Source organism: Carassius gibelio, chromosome B7 (assembly GCF_023724105.1).
Source record: "Carassius gibelio isolate Cgi1373 ecotype wild population from Czech Republic chromosome B7, carGib1.2-hapl.c, whole genome shotgun sequence".
In the NCBI taxonomy this organism is placed as follows: domain Eukaryota; kingdom Metazoa; phylum Chordata; class Actinopteri; order Cypriniformes; family Cyprinidae; genus Carassius; species Carassius gibelio.
This window is the reverse complement of record NC_068402.1, coordinates 15,974,187-15,994,049: the sequence shown is the minus strand read 5'-3', so window position 1 is coordinate 15,994,049 and position 19,863 is coordinate 15,974,187. Positions and strand designations below refer to the sequence as shown.

General features: G+C 39.5%; 1 protein-coding gene across 2 annotated transcripts in view; it reads left to right on the top strand.

Annotated features, from left to right (window-relative positions):
* Positions 1–17,595, top strand: part of uacab (uveal autoantigen with coiled-coil domains and ankyrin repeats b) — a 37,138-nt gene extending 19,543 nt beyond the window's left edge. For both annotated transcript variants that reach the window (XM_052561439.1, XM_052561440.1), the window contains exons 3-18: positions 3,325–3,413; positions 3,890–3,954; positions 6,033–6,090; positions 6,525–6,595; positions 6,784–6,890; positions 7,364–7,545; positions 8,617–8,654; positions 9,757–9,864; positions 10,058–10,090; positions 10,274–10,366; positions 10,487–10,517; positions 10,691–10,740; positions 12,105–14,783; positions 14,880–15,032; positions 15,502–15,567; positions 15,857–17,595. In XM_052561439.1, coding sequence (XP_052417399.1) covers positions 3,325–3,413; positions 3,890–3,954; positions 6,033–6,090; positions 6,525–6,595; positions 6,784–6,890; positions 7,364–7,545; positions 8,617–8,654; positions 9,757–9,864; positions 10,058–10,090; positions 10,274–10,366; positions 10,487–10,517; positions 10,691–10,740; positions 12,105–14,783; positions 14,880–15,032; positions 15,502–15,567; positions 15,857–15,928 — 3,895 coding nt within the window. In that variant the 3' untranslated portion in view covers positions 15,929–17,595. The remainder of the gene's footprint in view (positions 1–3,324; positions 3,414–3,889; positions 3,955–6,032; positions 6,091–6,524; positions 6,596–6,783; positions 6,891–7,363; positions 7,546–8,616; positions 8,655–9,756; positions 9,865–10,057; positions 10,091–10,273; positions 10,367–10,486; positions 10,518–10,690; positions 10,741–12,104; positions 14,784–14,879; positions 15,033–15,501; positions 15,568–15,856) is intronic.
* Positions 17,596–19,863: the final 2,268 nt, after the last annotated feature.

The window sequence follows — 19,863 nt, the reverse complement described above, 5'->3', positions numbered from 1 at the left end:
TGTTTAACTTAAGAACATGTCCTTAAGGAACGTGGCCTCTCTTGATGGGATTAACCTGAAACCAGACTAATAATGCAGGGCATCCTTAAGACCAATGAATCGACTAGGCAGTGTACCGGTTAGTCTGTTTTGAAAATATGTAGTTTTGCACATACCTGCCTGAGAGTGAATCGCTCAAACTGTGAGATTATTCATAATCATTCAAATTCTTAAACACTCTTTACATCTGCATATTTAGGCACAATGGTATTATAACAGTAAGATTTTTATTATAGGAAAAAAATATTTTTTGACTTAAATGTCTTTGGATCCCTGCTATATCATGATATCAAACTCTGCTTTCAATATAGTTCACAGCTTTATCATAGCATCAGACTGGTTATCACTTCATTAGCACTTTTTAAATTTGAGGAGTCCTGTTTGTTTATTCATTTATGCTTGGTTTTATGCTTTTGTTCATACTTTGGTATTTATAGTCTCACTGATCGGCCCTATGTTTTTGTCCAGTCCGGACTGAAGCATTTTGTGCCTGAACAAGAATTTGAGTAAAAATGGGAAAACATGTTGTGGTTGGAGATGCTTGACCCGGCACAAACCAGAAAAGTCCGGAACAGCCTGGGCCTCCTGGGCTGGAAGTACGTCTTCAGTGAATAAATCAATGCTTGTGTACACTGACTAAATTTAGTATCTAGAAGTTTTTCTTTCCTAATCTGTCATGTTAACTGCTTACTCAATCTTCTTCTGGAAGTTCCGAGTCTGGAGACCTTTAGAAGATGCCTTTTTATTTCGGGATAAATGCAGGAAAGTATTTGGGGTCAGAGTTAAATTGTTGAACCCCGTTATTCAATATCACACTGAGTGATGTTCAACATTATTACATGGCCGCACAGTAGACTCCAACACTGGTGGATCAACTGTGTCTTTTCCTGTTTTAGAAAGCCTAGTTGGCCTCCCATCAATCCCTGATGTTTTTATTGGCTTGACAGGGTCTATGTAGGGCATAGACAGACACATTTCAGCTTGATTTAACCACAGATTTGATTCTTTCCCTCATTTAAAGCCATAAGGTTCCCCTTTGGGTATTTTTGTCATAGTGTGAGATTCTTCTTGCCCTGTTGGGTGGATAGGAGCTTGACTTGTAATAAGGTGCTAGAATTTCTCAGGACTAAATCAAGAGCATCGGACACCGTCGCAGTCGCCGGGTTGGTGTTATAGTGTAACAGAGCTCAATTAATAAACACCAGCGTGTTATATGAAACATGCTTGCGGACGTCAGTGTGCCATAATGACTACCAGATGACCTGGACATGGTAATATGTAGCCTTTGTGCATAGTCAAGTGGAATACACAGGTCAAATGTTGGATTTATGGAAATCCTCTGGTCGTATATAGCAGGACCCCACATGCAGACTGCATTTCAAGCCTGTTATTTCCCTTACTGGTCAGAATAGCCCCCAGGGAGGGCGGACCACAGGGCTTGTAGGGCGTAATCCAGTAGTTCTGGTAAGTTAATTGGTAACCTGCATTAGGCCAGCATTTTTGCTTTGTGGGCAGATGAAAATGAGCAGATTTCTGTGTTTTTCTATCTTTAAATAAGAGTATGGAATGAAATACACCTGCTTGATGGAAGCTTGCTAATACATGGTTAGCTCACAGGAAACAGACCAAGCCTTCCTGCTGTGGCATTAGCCTTTTGTTTCTTTAACACACCCAGTTTATAATATATGTAGGCTATACACACACAGTTTGTAATTAACACTTTGCAAATCCCCAATGAGAGTGAAATTGAAGTTGGCCAGTAACTTTGTTAGGAAATCCAATTCTAAATGGTTTTGTGTTATTGTTAGCTAAAATGGTAAAATGATTTGTTTTTGTAATTTAAATAGTTTTAAACTGTTCAAACTGTTTCAAAATGCTATTATTATTATTTTGAAGATGCTTGATTAGTAAGAATATTTATGACTAGTAAAAAATGTTCAGTTTGTTCACCATTGACAGATGTGACAGTTCATTTTAGAGCCTGAACACACACAGACAGAAAAAATTCTTTAGAAGTTCAAAAGATTTTCTTTTGAGTTACTTTAAAGCCCTATTGTAGCAGCAAAATTTTAAGTAAGAATGAGCCTTGTGTTCAGCAAAGTATTAAAATTCCTAATGCATTCCACACTTATCAGATACTTTTATGCATTGAAATGGCTTTTGCTGAATTGCAGAGACTCTAGTGACAGACTAGTACAGCATTCAAAACTCTTGTTTTGAATTCAAACTGGCCCCCCGTCCCACCTCTCTAGCACCTCTAAAAATACATAAAGTATCTTGAAGCCACAGATATGCGAGTCAGCCAAGGAGTTGGAGCCAAGCTAGAATGACATGTCTGGGTCTTCATGACCATCTGAGCCCTTCAGTCTCCTCTAATGAGGGTCACTTACTATTATAACATTCACCTTCTTTCCATATACCTAATAACATGTTTAGTCATTTTTAGTTATGAAATCATATTTGGAGGAACCTGTAGAGCAATGAGCTGTGTCTCCCCTTTGACTTCCCTGGAAATTGTATTAATTTAAATTTAGATTAAATTTGAAAACATCATATACTGTAGTAGTGGAACAATGTTGTTTTGATGACTTACACAGTGACTATAACGCAACTAATGTTGTATGAATTTTCATAAAAATAAAGTTTCAGAAAGTGATACACACTAAGGATTGGGATGAACCACCACATCGCTGAAACGGATAAAACACAAGACCTATTCTCTGTCCTTAATTTTAACAACAACTAATTGCCACCCATCCATTACACCATGGGTGGTTGTTGTTTAGGCCAGTGTGTGGAAATTGTGTCCACAATTTCACCTGTCAATCTTCAGGTCAAAGGCCTGTCTACATGTTTGGATTCTCACCATCAACACGGTCTAAAATAACACTTTGCAAACACAGGTGAAAATCTGCATGGCTCTCTTTACAACATGTCTCGGAGACATTCTCACCGCTTTAAACCGAGCACTAAAAAGTGCTGATTTTTATCAGTTCGGCATCTTGCATATGAAGTACGAAGTGAAAGTGAATGCATTAAATATGGACATTATCTTGGCCAGCATTTTGATAATGGAAGTATGTTTACATTAGGCACTGCATGTATGAATAAAAAGTATGGTTATGTAATGTAAAGTTAGGAGTTTTGTGTGCAGATGCATTTGAGAGACAGAGAGTTGAATTTCTCTTGATGGTAGTCCTTTCCGTCTCTAGAATGCTGATGATGGTGATAATGCCCTCGACACAAGTTTAACCCTTTCTCCCGTTTCTGCTCCTTTCTCTTCAGCTTCCATCTTGCTGCCACCAGAGGACATCTCGACTGCCTGAACCTCATTCTTAATCACGGTGTGGATGTCACAGCCACAGATGCCACAGGTGAGGGTTTTGCTCTAGATTGGTGAGTTTGAATACCAAGGAACACATATAATGATAAAATGTGTCTCTTAAATGTACTTTTATGGGGAGTAAAACGCTCTGTCCGGTTGCTTACTAAAGGGATAATGTACAAAATAGTCATTACTCTCTGTCACAATGTCCAAATTGAGGAACGGACATGTTTCAGAATTCATTAAAAGTATTTCGGGAGAATTTCTCTCCTTAAATGTTAATGATATAGCAACACATTTTTCACCAGAGAATGCGGTTACTCTGGAAATCCTTTATAGAGGTATAAGCCATAAAAATGTCACTGTCAAATGATATGTAGAGAAGAACTGTTTGATTTAAAACAGGAATGGATGTGGAACATTTTAGTCAGACTCCTGCTGTTGACATCTGTCTCTAAAGGGAGACTGGTTCAGATTGGTTTGTTGTCTAATGGCTCCAATTGATTTGTTGTTTTGTTCCTGTAGGAAAAAATGCCTTACACCTGGCAGCCAGAAATGCCCAGTCGCTATGTGTGCAGAAACTACTCCAGGTAAAGCTGCTTTTCACAATCAATACAGTTTTAAGGAATGGCTAGAAACACGAGGTATTTTTGTACTCTTTTTCTTGTAAAGCCAGACAATTTCTGCTCTATTGTATCCTCTTTTTTTGATGTGAAGGAAAGGTTTTGAAGAGTAGATATGAGGTTTTCTGAGGACTTTGATGATGAGAGGAACTTCAGAAAGGATTATTTACGGCCTCCATTATAGGGCTGTGCCGATTCATTCTTCTATCAATGTGCCCAGGTTTTCTCCTTATATTGTGTCGATACTTCACTATTTTTCTTATGAGGTTTATATGATTTATGACTTGTATCATTCCCTGAAGTTCAATTAGGCACTTTCTGACCAGCATTTTTTAGCACAGTCAAAGCTGTATCATTGAGATGCAGTATTAAACAACAGAGAAGAGACGTTCTCTGAATCTCTCATCTGACCTCGCCCTGAATATCTTCCAAATATATTGTTATGTACAGTAGCAATGAACCTCAATTCAAAAGTTTAGGGCTGGTAAGATTTTTAATGTTTTTGAAGTCTCACCAACTGTATTTATTTGATCTGCATGCACCAAAATATAGTACCACTGTGAAATGTTTGCTTTTGTATGTGTAATTATTCCCAGTGATGTCAAAGATTTGGTGCTTAAGAAACATCACTTACCATAACTCAAGGTAGTTATGCTGCTTAATATTTTTGCAAAGACTGAAATGCTTTTTGTAGGATTTTTGAATAGAAAGTTCAAAGTAAGCATTTTTTTGAAATGGTAAAGACATTCACAATGCATATCATTTCTGAAAAAAAAAAAATACAGTTTTAGGCTTATTGAAGAGTATGTTTTCTGATTTTGTGTACTATATCATTGGCCTGTACCCAGCCCTGCTTCATTGTCATCTGTGTGTTCAAGGAAGTACTGCAAAATCGATTTTTCAGTTTGCTTGCAAACCTTTAATGCTATTAGTGAGCTTACTTCAGCCCACAGGCTCATAAACAAAGTGTAGAAAATAAAGCAATGACCTGAACTCAGTTGCATAACACTGAACCTGACATCCTGATAATGAGAAAATGATGCTGTTTTAAGGCAAATCGAGCAGATCTTGTTTACAGATACGCCGCTTAATTTCACTCAATTAATGCACAAACACATTTTGCAAGAGGGTAAAACTCTGTCTCTGTGCCGATGTGAGTGATGGCGCTTGAGCTAATTAAGATCGGAAATGATTCCTATGACGTGCTTGTTGATGACTCCAACAACAGCGTCTTTGTCTCAGTGACTTGTTTGTGTTAATTACTTTGTACCCCAGGGAGCAAAATGAGAAAAATCTGACTCGACTCATTATGTAAAAATTAATTTTAGTTATTGTCTGTTGCTTGCCTTTGAAATCACTGACAGCTGATATGAAGCATAATCCACCTTAAGTGTCATGACTGTGTGCTGTTATTCGAACAACATTTTCCCGGGTGTCTGCAGTGTTGACAGGCTGCCCGTACTGTAACCTGCAGTCTATATTTCTATGCCATCATCATGTGCAATCTGAGACTGGCTCCTAGAGCCCATCAGATAGAGTTACCCAGGACACAGTTAGCCAGCAAGACCATGTGACCTCGCTACTGGTTTTGGAGGCTGTTGCTAGAGCATAACAGGTTTTTATAGTGACTGAAGTCAGAGGAGTTGTTTTGTTAGAGGTAGCAAAAAAAGAGGCGGAGAAGGTATGGGGCTTGAGAAAGTAGGACAGACAGTGGAATATGGAGAGAGTGAAAGAGATTTTAGAAATGAGGGCACAGGGGGTGGTGGGGCTGAAGACCACCGAGGCCAGTATCTTAGCAACACTCCTTTGCTCGACCTGGTTTCACTTCTCAGGTCCAGAATTATTTCAAAGCGTTGAATTAGACTCTCACACCCCCATGTCATTCTGGTGCGTTCTTGGTTTTTGTGTTCATCTGTTTAGGAGCAGCCAGTCATGAAGGATGTTTCCGAACGTTTAGACTCATCCTCTGACCTTTTAAAGCTTGTAGTCCATGAAGTGTTTGTGAATGGAGTGACTGTGAGTGTGACGAGTGTTTTATGTTTCAGCACAATTGCCCAGTGGGAAACGTGGACCTGCAGGGAAGAACAGCCTTGCATGATGCTGGTAAGCAAAAAGCTTTGGACATTTTGAGATTTTGTTGGAGTTGAACTCTGCAGTCCTCTCTCTTCCACCTAACTTGGGGGTTTCCTGCTCCCTCCATTTTTTTGCTCTTTCATTCCTTCTTTTTCCACTTTCTTCTACAACAAGTGGTGAAGCAGAGATGGAAAGGGTAGTGGATGAACACTGAATGTGATTCTTTGAGGCAGCAGCAGTCATAATCAATAAGATGTAGTTCACAGGCTTATTTTCCTTCCCTCAGAAGGCTTTCATGTAAGATTTAGAGCTCTTGCTCTTACTCCGTGCCCAGTGGAGGTTTTAGATTTATTTATTCTTTTTTTGTCTGTGTGTTTGAGTGTGATATCAGATGAGTCTACTGAATCTAATTCGCATGCTTGGGGGAAATGTTATGGAAAAATGATTATTGTTTGTCTTTTCAGTTATGGCCGGCTGCTCCTCCAGTGTGAAGCTGCTCTGTGACAGTGGGGCATCAGTTAATGTCAGCGACTTTGTGAGTTAATATGTGGCTTGTGGGATATTTCTTTCTTTATGTCATCTCATTCTTTTTCCCTGGACAAATGTTCTGTATTTTTATTTCCCCTCAAATGTACTTTATCTCCAAATGCTTTTTTAAAAATGTTTTTTTTTTTTTTTTTGGTTTGAGTTGATGCAAATGTGCACTTTTATGTGTGTTTATAGGATGGTCGGACTCCATTGGTGCTTGCCACTCAAATGTGTCATCCACACATCTGTCAGCTGCTGTTAGATCGAGGAAGTGACATCACAGTCCGAGACAAACAGAACAAGTAAATATCACTTTCATATTTCTCAGTAATTGTTTTTTATTGCCTCTTTTCTTGCCCTGCTGTGTTTTTATCCAGCTAGTGAATTTTCTGAGATCTCCTTAGATTTTATCCCCCTTTTTTTTCCCTTTGGATATCGGATGCTTTCAGTTATTTTAGCTGATTGATAATGCAAATTGGCATTATTCTTAGCATAATTGCTTAATTTGTCATGCATAATAGTTTGTAGCATGAGCAATTTAACTCTGCATTATTATTCTTCTAGTTACTGATCTAAAGCGGCTAATGAATCTGAAATCTCACGATTTCATGGAATAGCTTTCTTTCATGTTGAAATAAAAGGTGAATAGAAGGATATACCAAATGTATTAGTTTTATTCTTGTCCTAATAGTTCACAGAAGCATTTTTAAATGTAATATTTTGATGTCACTTGGTCATATTGAAAATGTGTTTGTGTTTTTGTTTGTTCACTCAGAACAGCATTGATTCTGGGCTGCGAGTATGCTTGTAAGGATGCTGTGGACGTTTTGTTGAAACATGGTGCTGACGTCACAGCTGTGGATGGTTCCGGCCATGACAGTTATCACTATGCACGGCTCAGCAAAAACCAGGAGCTTTTCTCTCTGGTCAAGAGTTATCTGGACAGTGCCACAAAAGGTTTTGTTGCATCTTGTTTTTATGATCTCTCTCTCTCATATGTCTGCAGTGTTGGAGCATTAGAGCAGTGCTTAAATTGCAATGAATTGAAATGTACCTCAAAATGCATTGGGACAACAGGGTGTAAAATTATTGACATGAACTGAATTGGCAGATTTTGTAAATTCATGAGCAACAACATATGATTCACTGGTCCAAATAACAAATACTGGACCAAAAAATGGTATTCATATTAGCCATATTACAAGGTGACCGTTAAACTAGTCCAGAGATCGAGTTGGATTGTACAAACAATTTTATGGTTGGTTACATTTTATTATTTGCATCAGTTTGTCACATCAAAACAGATAAAAGTCTGCAATCTAATATACTGGACGTTCAGTAATGTAAGTAAGAAAGAAAGTATAAGAGGTCGGTTTAGTAGAGGAATCTCACATTTTAAATTGAAAATAAAAAGGGGCAAAATCAAGCAGGTTATAATGCAGTCCTTCACTGCAGTTTCACAGTCCAAGCTTTTTGTCGATGAAAAAGCACTCCGTGCAGAGCGAAAAAGAAGTGATTTGCCAAGCAATTTCTGGCACAGACCACTATTTTCATAGGAACCAGATATTCCTTTATCACCTCATTACTTCCATTGTTCCATTTCATTATCCTTTGCATTTAAGTAAAGTTTTTTTTATTTAATATTAAAACTTTTCACAAAGAGGCTGATGAAAATGTCTGCCTTTCTTGGTGTAAATCAGTTGAATGCAACTTTTCATCAGATTTTTTATCCATTTTTCCCCTGCACTTCGCATTGCTTTGTTGCATCACTTTTGGTGTGAATAGGGCTTTATCAGGTAATAAGGTTATAGAGATCAAAGCCCCAAGAGCTTATGCACACGCTTCCTAAGAAGAGTGTAGAACCGTTCCTTTCAGCTTCATACTTCAGAGTAAAAAAGAAGCGTTTATACATACCATAACTCCTGAGGGGGAAAAACATCCCAATTCTCCTTCTGTATTTATTTGTTTATTTTTTTTCTGGTCGTTTCATGAATTGCTATTTAATCATATACTCATTTGTATTCACAGCAAAAGAGGCTGCCAAGATAGAGCAAAAAGAGAGACAGGTATACACAACATTTTCACCTTCACTTCATTCTGAGCCACTCTCTTCAGATGAGATTTTAAGAAACATAATATACAGATTAAACTTAATCACAAAAGGTTAAAATCTTTCCTTTTATTGCTTACTCCAAAACATAACCAATTAGCATACTGCACCGAAAACGGCTGCATTTATTCCTTTGTAATTTCACTGAAGCTATCTAGAGCACCGAGTCTGGAATAATATAAATGGAATTTATGATTGATGTGAAGAGAACGCAATTTAGTTTTTCTCATTTCAGCACTTGTGCATCTACCATATTAAAAGGAAAATAAATTATTTTAATCTAATAGAATTCCTTATCTCAAACCATAGTCTGACTGTACCTGCAGTAGAGACTGCAGTGCTGTAGAAACTTTTACGCACTACTGCCACCCAGTGTTCAATGAATGAAGTACACTATATATATTTTTTTCTCTAAAAGAACCACATTCAGCGCTTTTTTATAATTTAAGCTTTTTTTTATCCTCCTGAAGTTCACTTATCTTAGCAAGTCATAATTTTCTAATTTGTAAAATGCTTTGAAGGCAATTAATGTGCTTTTAAGGTCAGACCGTAAGAATCAGTGACAATGGTGGAAATAAACTGCAGCCCGCTCATATAGTTTATAATTTAATAAGTTCGTTTTCTTTTCAGACTCAAAAACCCTTCACTGATTAAGGGGGTCTTTGGCTCTACAATTAGATTAAAAAGTAATTTGTACATTTTATTTTCTGCGTCCCTTGCAATCTGTTGAGATGGTTTCTGAAGCCTCTAACCATGATAAGATCATACAGATGATTTCCAGTCAAATCTATGACAGTATGACATTGCCAGTAAAATGTTCTTGTTCTTTGTTTATAGTTTGTTCACCATTGTTTGTTAGTATAAGACCTGGACTTGTTTTATTGTGTGCCATTTACATGTTCCTTACACATTCTTTAGATGAATTGTTTATTAATTATAAGGGGTTATAAGACATTTATCATAGACTTTTTTTTTTTTTTTTTTTTTTTTTGCATTACAAACTATATATTAATACAAATGTGTGAGCAATCGTCTATGTGAATGTTTGTGTTTTCCAGGACTTGGAGAAAAAGAATGAGAGTCAACAGGACACACTAAAGAAGTTCCACCAGGAACAGAGAACACTGCTCGATAAAGTTAACATGCTTCAGCAGCAACTCAGTCAGGTATTTCTTCAGGAGTTTTGTGATTGGCCAATTTATTTGAAAGCCTGCGCCTCATATGGGTGTTTTTCATCATTTTCAGCCAAAATACTTGTACGTGGCAATTTTATCAATTCTTCTGAGCAGGTTGCTGTATATTTCTATTGCAGTATAGTTCTATAGATATCTTTTGTCAAATGTTCTCTCTCTTTCTAAGGAAAAGTCAACAGTGGAGGACATTCACAAGGAGGTAATTAGTGTGTTGTTCTGGAAATGGTTTCCTTCTGTCCCAATGACATTGTCTATTCTAATTTTCATCTCTTCATCCCACTTCTGTCATAGTATTTACTATTTATGGATTTTTTTATTTTTTTTATTAAGGTTTGGTGTTAGTTGCTATTGAATATTCATGAGTTTGTGTTTTGTACACCAGAGAGAGCAGCTGAAGCGTTTACTTTCTGCCAAAGAGAAGGAGGAAGGAGCCAGGGCCATGGAGACTGTGAGAGTCCAGCAGCGGAGCCATTTGGTCAGTAAAAATATTTGCAATGTGTTCATCAAGGACTGCTGCTCATTAACTCCAGATCCAGCAGTTTGTGATCAAAGTTTGATGGAATGATGAATAAATCTGCATGTGTTTATTTTACAGGGAGATTACCCTGGCCAGTCTGTGATCAAAGGTGATTTTGTCTTTTAAAGTTTGCATCTTTAGACTGACGACTCTTCTGATATTAGAGACCTCAGTATAAATAGTGTACTGATGTTGAAGGAATGTTCAGTGTAGGGATGTCAGAAAATATTTTTTTTCTGTGAATAAAGGTGTGTTTCATTTTGGGATCTTTTTTCTCTGCAGGAAAAGACAATGTACTAGTGCGACAGTCACACAGCCTGGATTCTGCTCAGGTGAATAAAAATTCCTTTAAAATCTTTTAAAATCATTAATGCCAGGGATTTCGGCTGAGGACAAAAAGCTAATTATATTTCATGTTGATGTAAACCAGCTTCATCCCATGCCAGTTTTCTGCTACTAACAGATTTTAATCTATACAGTTTTGCCTTAAATACACATAAAAGTCTATTATTAAAGTATAGCATGCTGTCTGTTACCACAGAAGATTTTCTTTATTTGTACAAACAAAGTCTTATACAGTAATGTAGCTTATACTGTAATAAAACACAAGTCACTTTAACATTTATACGCTAACATGAGACTACTGTGATTTAAAATTGCTGTCACTGGATAATAAGACATCCAAAATGTCTAAATGTTTATATATTATTGTCGTAAGTATATATTTATTTTTTGTATGTTAAGAGGGTAAGTCTTTATTTTATGCCTTTAATATGTGTAACATTGGCATTATCTGTAACATTCAACTCTGTTTACATGTTAACATTAAGAACAGTTTAACATTAAATACAGTTTATTATTACTACTCTGTATGTACTTGTGTAAATACACAGATTCCAGTTGTTTCTATGTACATACAGTATATAGATATCCCACGTTCCTTATGCAGTTCAACAATAGCGTCAAACTTCAAGTGCAAAGCTTAAATTTTAAAATCAAGCATTGATTCTAAAGGTTTGCTGAGCATGCACAAGCTTTACATATGATCCGGTTATTTCACCCAAGGTTTGGCATTTTAGTTTTTTTTTTACTTTTTCTTCTCATGTTCAGTAATGCAGTGAGCAGACTGGCTGTGTCAGCGGTGTTAAGCTTAGGAGAGGCAGTGGCAGTCAGATAAGATGCTCTCTCTCATTTTATTTCAGAACCTCCATAGCCTGCAGTGTCAGAAGGGTTTATGATTTATTAGCGTTATTCTCTAAATGGACGGACTGTGCCTGGGATCAGCTTTTGGGCAGATGTGGTGGATGCAATTTTGTTGTCACATTAGCAGCAGAGACATCTTTACTCTCACCTGTGTTAGAGGTCACCGCACACTTTAAAAAATGCACCTATTAAAGTAGGATCACATGTCTGACTTGGGATGTGGCCTAGATAAAGTTTTCTTTGAAAGTTATAAGCCCTAGTGTGACCCCATTTGAGAAAAAGTATGGGAACCATTCCATTTTCTCATCTCTTAAGGCTGGCTGTTAAAATTTCTTGTTTTAATAGTCAAGAGGAAAAGGAAAGCTGTGAAAAAAATATTTCCAAGGCTTTTCCACTGTGGCGTAGTATCCGCTTAAAACACACAGACACTAGGATCATTTGTTAGCATGTTTTGTGTGATTAATAATGAATGCCTACTTGTGTTTGAATTCAGATCTTGCAGCCTTCAGGACCCCCTCAGTCTGTGGCCCGACCTTTGGAGCGGTCTCAGACAGTGGCTGGTGATCCCGAAACACTCGGTCAAGAGCTTGAATCTGTCCGCAGACAGCAAGAGGCTGCACAAGAGGAGGTGGGTCTCCTCCAAAAGGCTCTAGCATGCAAGTCTCAGGAGTGTGAGGAGCTGACTAGGAAGTGTGAGACCATCAAACACGAATCGGATCAGCAGATACACGAGCTGGAGGAAGCCATGGGAGATGTGCAGAAGCGAATGATAGACTCCGAGGCAAAGGTGAAACAGCTTCAGGCTCATGTGGTGGCAGTAAAGGAGCATCTCAGTAACCAAGTTGTTGATGACCTCAAAGCACAGCTGAATGAGGTGAAGGCAAAGTACGAGGGTGCTTCTGCTGAGGTTGGACGGGTCAGGAACCATTTAAAGCAGAGTGAGAAAGCTTTGGAGGAGTACAAGAAAAGTGAAGGGCTTCTGGCTGTGGAGGTTGAGAGGCTCACTGCAGAGCTGAGTGTAATGAATGAGGACCATAAAAACATGGAGGAGATGCTGTTAAACATGGAGGGTCAAGTGAAGACTGCAGATGCCAGGTTGACCTCAATGGTTCCAGGAGAGAAGTTTGACAACATGAAGAACCTCCTTACCAATGCTGTAGATGAGAAGGAGCTACAGCTGGCTGAGTTAAGGGAAGATTATGACCGTGTGCTGGAGGAAGTGGCAGAGCTCCACCGTGCAATGGACGACCGACAGACGGTCCCCCTGCTAGAGCACGAGAGAGTCCGGACTGCTCTGGAGGAGCAAAGCTCAACCCTAAAGAAGAAACTTGCAGACGTCACTACAAAGTGTCAGTCGTTGATATGTGAAGTGGAGGAAGGTGAGGATGAGAGAGAACTGCTCCGAGAAGAGCTGCAGGAGCTCAGCAACAATATGAAAACCAAGTTTGTGACCTTGGAAAACCATGAGGAGGTGAAGAGGTCTATGGGCCTCGCTGTGGAGGAGCTGAGGGTTAGGTTAGCAGAGGAGACCGAGAAGAGAAAACGGGCTGAAGAGCAGCTACAGAGGTTGCAGGATGACAAGACCTCTCTTTGTGAGGACATTGCCAATTTGAGGAGCATGTACATCCCTTGTGAACGTTATGAGAGCGATATGGCTGCACTCACAGAACGCAGCACAGAACTGGAAAGAGATCTTAATAGCCTTCAAGATCAATACCAGGAGAAGGTCAATGAACTTGAGATTTTGGCAGCTGAAAAATCATTACTGAAGCAGAGCTTTGACATTGAGTTTGTTACAAAGAGTGAGTACGAGAGCGTGCAGACGGAGTTAAATGAGGCTTTGGAGAAAGCGAAGATTGAAATCGGAAAGTTGAGGGATGATTATAGAGTTCGGGACGAGGAGTTACAGAAGGCGAAAGAAGGAAATGCTAGGTTGAAGGAGGAGTTTGAGAACGTGCAGGCCAAGTTAGAAAATAAATATATCAGCCTTGTGGAACATGAGATCTTGAGAAGCACAATGAGCAAAGCTTTATCAGAAGCAGAGGGAAGAGCTCAAGATGCCTACTCCAAGTACCAGTGTGCTCAAGAGAGTGCATCAAAGCTCCACGAGGAGGTTGAAGCGCAGAAGAAAGAGTTGGATACTATTCAAGAGGCATTGCAGTTGAAGTTTGTTCCGTTGACTGCTATGGAGGAAAAAGAGATGCATTTCAACACCGCTTTGAAGGACTTGGCTGAAAAACTTGCCAAAATGCAGGATATGTACAATGACGAAAAGACCAAAGGAGAACGCCAAAAGCAGGAGAACGAAAAATTTAAAGAAGAGATGGCAAATCTGCAGCAGAAACTTCAGACGGGGCTTGTGTCCAATGAGAAGTACAAAGAAGTGGAAGATCGCTGCAAGGGCCAGGTGGAGGAGCTGAGTCTGAAGTTGGTGGAGCTGGAGCAGCAATATAAAGAGGTTACGATCCAGCGGGCCGAGCTCGAGGAGAAAAATGCATTGTGTAACTCTGAGATCCAGAGTCTCCAAAAGAAACTGAACTGTGAGTTTATCCATCTGGAGCAGTTTGAGGCTATGCAGAGCTCTCTGAGTGGCAGCCTGCAGGAGGCGCAAAAGGAGTGCAAGTGCCTACATGAAGCTCATAGACTGGAAGTCCAGCGTGTTCATGAACTAGAGAAACAGCTGCAGAGTCAGAGCTGCGATGAGGCCCAGTATAGCCAGGTTAGAGAGGCTCTGGAACGTGAGGTCAATGAGCTTCGCTTGGCACTGCGGGAGGAGGAAGAAAACAGTGCGCAGAGGGCTGAGGACGTAGCTACCCTGCAGACTGAGCTTCTCAGAGCCACACATGCTCTGGATGACCTCCACAGCCATGAAGAGCAGGTGACCCTGCTCCGAGCTGAAAAGCAGAAGTTGGAGGAGGAGGTGCGTGAACTTGGCGATCGGCTTTCAGGACTGGATGAGCAGTATGAGGACCTTTACAGGGAAACGACTCTGGCTAGGGAGGGTGAAAAGAGGGCGAGAACAGAAACCGAGGCCTTGCAGGTAAAGAGTGCCTCTATTGAGAAGGAGATCAGAGATCTGAAGGAGAGATACGAGGAATCAATGAGTACCATTGGAGAACTGCAGAAGAGGATTCAGGCATCCACGGAGCAGACTGAGCTTAAAGACAAACGGGTAAGGCTGTTATATACTAATTTGTTACATGGAAGAGCTTTTTCGATAAGTGCCTGATATTTTGTCTGGTTATAAGCGAGGTGTTTTTCGTTTCAGATCACAGAACTGCTGGCAGATGTTGAAAGGCTAAAACAGGCTCTGAATGGTTTATCCCAGCTGGCTTATGCTGGCAGCACGCCCAACAAGAGACAGACTCAACACATTGACACACTCCAAGCCCAGGTCAAGAGCCTCCAGCAGCAGCTGGCTGTGAGTAGCTCTGTGCACATACCGCTGGATTTATTTGTAATTGCCCACAAATATGGCATGCCGTCACCTTGGACTAAATAATATACTGACTGACTTGCATTTATGATAGATTTTAGAGCCTTCTGCCCTATTATAAAAAAAAAAAATCGAAGTAAGAAACTGGGACTGATAGAAGGGCTTCCAAGATTTGATGTTATTCTGAATTTAATGGTCTGTTTTACTCAAGCGATATAGTATATGCTAATTTTTTTTCAATAATGTTTAATTTAAATGAATTAAAATACATTTTAAATTTCAAAAGAGTGCACTGTATTTCAAAATATTTTGCTCATATTTTTGAAAGAAGAAATGTGCTAAATATTATTACAATTTAAATAACTATTTTAATACATTTAATACATTAGTTGTGGTGTCAAAGCTGAATTTTCCAACTCATGGACCATCCTCTTTTTTTTTTTTATCTAAACAGGATGCTGAGAGGCAACATAGAGAAGTGGTTTCAATTTATCGAACTCATCTTCTCAGTGCAGCACAGGTAATTGCGTGTGAATGTGAGTTGAGTGGGAAGGGTTCTTTTTCTTTTCTGCAGTAGCAGTTCCTTCTGTTTTGCTCCTATGTCAAGGTCATTTATTGAAACCTCTTAGGTACGCCATAGCGTATGGTTTTCTTTGTACCATGGATGACATGCAGAGATCAACAGTGCTGTTTTATTAATACACTGTGATAGTATACAGGTCATAGCCTGTAATTGCACAGAAGTTTCTGGAAGCAATTCTAAAGGTGGATGTATCGTCACTAAATACCGGCCACTTCTTTTCTTTCAGGGTCACATGGATGAAGATGTCCAAGCTGCCTTATTGCAGATCATTCGAATGAGACAAGGCTTTGTGTGTTGAACTCGGCACACTGAGACTACACTGACTCCAATTCATCATTCACACATAACCTCCCGTTCAGCTCCGTGCGGTTTGATACTGCTCTGGAATGCTTTGGTCAGAAAGTCACATATTGCAACATTTGACATGTCCTAATTAGGCTGAGCGATGTAAACACTAACATTGTGTCTATAACAAAGATTTGCTTAGTGACAGTACTAGATATAGCAGTAAGGATACTTCTACTTATCCTAAGACATAAATCATAGACATGAGAGGCAGTGGATAATGATTTATTCACAAATAAGCATACTGGCTTAACTAGGCAAGCTATTGCTACATGCTGTAGAGGTGATGGAAAGTGCGGATTGCTGTAAAGATGTAAACTGCACATTCAGTGATTTAAGTCTCATGTACCTCCTTATTTCATGTTGAAATAACCTAACTACAGTTTAAAGAAGAACATTCCCTCCCTCCACTCTTATAGCCTCGATCTGAGCTACATGTACAGTGTATTAATGAGGGACGAGAGATTTTAATCTTCTGTTCTTAGTCCAGCATTATTGTATCCTCAGCAGTGGTTACACTAATATTCTGGTTAGAGGAAGTCGATCTTTCAGCACCAGGGAAACTAGCTTCCAGGCTTTAGTGGAGTGCACAGAGGCATATCCTGGGCAGACAATAGTAATATTACATGTAAGTTAAAGCACATACAGTATACAGTAAGAGCATAAATGCACAGTAAAAGTCATTTGCACAGTTGTTTTGGAGCGTCCCAGAATTTTTATGGTTCAAAGTCATCATAAAAGATCAGAGCACACCACTGCAGCTTCTTCAGACACTTTTCTTTAGCAGTTTTGCCCATGACCATACACTAGATTTTTTATTCCAAATACTTGTGATGTATTTGAGTCAGTGAGTGTCTATTGGGTTGGGTGATTCACGGTGGATTTGTTGTTTTACTGGAGTGTTTATGTAAAATTGCTTTGCTTCTGCAGTGACAGCATCAGACTGCGTCTCATGAGCGAAGCGTTTAACACTGAGGCCTTTCATAACACTCTATCCCTCATGGTCCTGAATCCTGGCTGATATCGCCATCTAGTGGTGTGACTTGGCTGGCCAAGTTTGATGTGTGGTTTTGTGTAGGAGAATGTGATGCATTTAGGAATTCTCCCTTTTGATGCTTCCCAGATCTGATATATCACCTTTTACATGGCTTTGTAATACTTTTGATTAATGAACAACATCACGTTTGTGGTAACTATTACAGAATTCAGCAGGACTGGAATGGAAAGGCACAATAATCTGTCCAGGTTTCGGAACATGACTGTATACTGACATACTCTATATTTTGTGTATCTTGTTTTTTTTTTTGCCTTCATCTAAACTGTTAAATTAACTTTTGAGTTCCAATCAATTTGAGCACCCAACCATGGCTTTCCAGTATTGATTTTAATTTATTTTTAAAATACCACCATCATCGTGCCATTTGGTTTGTTAGGTATTAACTGATGCCATTGGTTTTCTCTTTTGGGGATGACTAATTGTAATGGTTTCATTATTTATTAGTATTACATTCTAACTGTGCTCTTATGATTATCAGTTAGTCTGTGTTTCTCCTTCATGGACATTTTTTTTTCCTTTTGTTTTGAGTCTAACATCAATAAAAGTGCCTCTTTTAGACTAAACTGGCTCTGTGCAAATGACTAAGATTAATCCCAGCAGTCTCGGAGTATCATGAAGTGAACCTTGCTTTTGCCAGACCATTCCAGCCCCTCTCACTCTCCTTGAAGTGAACGCACATGTTGTTACTTTAAATCCAATTTAGGGCTCTTTTTTTCTCATGTGGTTTGCATCTATTTGTACCTTAGCATTTAACTTATCTTTGAAACAAAATGAGATTTACAAATACAAAGAAAAGACAATATTTTTCTCCCAATAAAGGTCATAGTGATTACATTTCTCACTCACCTTAAAAGAGTAATACTGCGGAACAGAATCCATGTTGCTTGCTTATCTTAGTTTGTTCAGCATGCTTTGATCAGTCACTTTTCATCTACATCAGCCACTATATTTTTAAAGCTTGTCCCACACCTGATTAATTTCACATTTTTTGTGTATGTGATTGCTGAAACGACAGCTCTCAGTTTGCCTCTGACTCCCTCTCTCCCCTCCTCTTGCAGTCTCTTGTTTTTATGAGTCTGTTATTTGTGGCCTGCCCTGCATAAGCTGTTCTCAGCAATTATGGCAAATACAATTCAATCTGTTTGGAGCTTTCCCTTTAATCTCATTTCCAGGACCATAAGCAGAACCAGACATCCTCCAACCTCTCCCCTCTCTTTCCCTTTCTCTCTACCATTAATCATGTCTGTAAGGATCACAGTGGAACCCTGTCGTTTTGCTGGCCCCCTGGTAGGTGGGCAGAATTGGAGCGGGGGGGATCAACCCTGTTTGTGTTGCTTTAATGTGGTTGCTTACTCAGTCGGTAGTCTTTGTGTCGTGATTTACGCTCACTTTGACCACAGAGCCCTCCACGTGTCAGGCGAATAATTTGCTCCCTTTTTATCTGTGCTGCGCGTCCATTTCTATTTTTCTGTCTGTTTTTGATTTTGTGTGCATTTGAAGTTTTTCTTACCTTTCCTTTTAATAGTTTAATAACAAATGCAGATGTGCACCACATCCCGTTCCCATCAGTTTCACCCTCTTATCATCGGGCGGCTTTTAAAAGAATGTCATGGAAACCCCCATCTTTTCTCATTAGCCACCCTGGATCGGTCACCTCTGCTCACCCCTTTAATGTTTTTGCAGAGGTCCCTGCACTTTGTTGCCTCAATAAAGTTCATTTATAGGATAACAGGGCTCTGGGGGACAGATGGGGCTGATTTGGACTAGATGGATTCAACATGTCTCCTGCCCAGCTCCTCTCTGATCCTTGCCATGTAATCCATACCTCCCTGACCTCATCATCCATCATATAACACCTGGGATGAGGGGAAAAATGGTTGAAAAAATATATAAAAATGGATTTATTGGACCGGCCACAGGAGAGTCCCACTACCACCGCCAGGCCGTGGCTCCATCCATCCACGGACGGGTTTTTCTGCACAAGGGAAGACACAATTGGGTTGTGTTCTGTACTTTTGGTGATCTACCTCCATTAAATGTGTTTAAGTTAAAAATAAACATCCTTGTTTGAGTGGGTCGGCAGTAAGCAGCAGAGGGTTGATTAGATCACAGAGGTACAAAAATTCGATACTGTTGAGCACATTTCAAAGACTTTTGAAACTTGCGGTTAAGACTTCTTAACCGCAAGGTAATTTTGCACGAGGGGGTGTTGTACTCCAAAGCCGAAATTTTAAACTGCACATTTAAACGGTTTCATCTGAGCTCATTGTTGTTCTTTTTTCCCCTCATTAGCTCTTGGTTAACCACTAATGCCTTGTGTATCAACTCATTTTTACTTTCTCCCCCTTTTTCCGGTCAGGCTCAACAAGAAACATGTGGTTGTCCTCTCTTCCAAGCTCAAGCTCTTAATAATCCCCAGGCTTCGATGGAAAATCGACTGCATTTCACATGTCTGCTAAGAGCTGACACATGGGGCTGTGTCCGTGGTTTAACAGAATAAGCCTGCGGAATTGATGGTTGGCTGCTTGGAAATAGTGCTGCAACTAATGTACTTTCTTGATTTTATAAAGGGTTCGGTTTTGACTGCTTTTCTTGCTCTGCGGTGTGGGCTTGTGGTTCTTTAAAGGCTTGTTAAGAGGTAAATTGAGGGGAAAGGTGGGGAGAGCATACCATTTTTCTTTTTTTGGCCATCTTCGTTATGCCTTTTTTATTTTTTAAGGAACTCGACTGGTCGATGGTCCGAAGTCACTGGAGAAAATACTGGTTTACTTGATTCAGGTGGACTTAGAAGAGTTTAGGAACTAGTTTGTAAGTCTTTATATCTCAAGGAT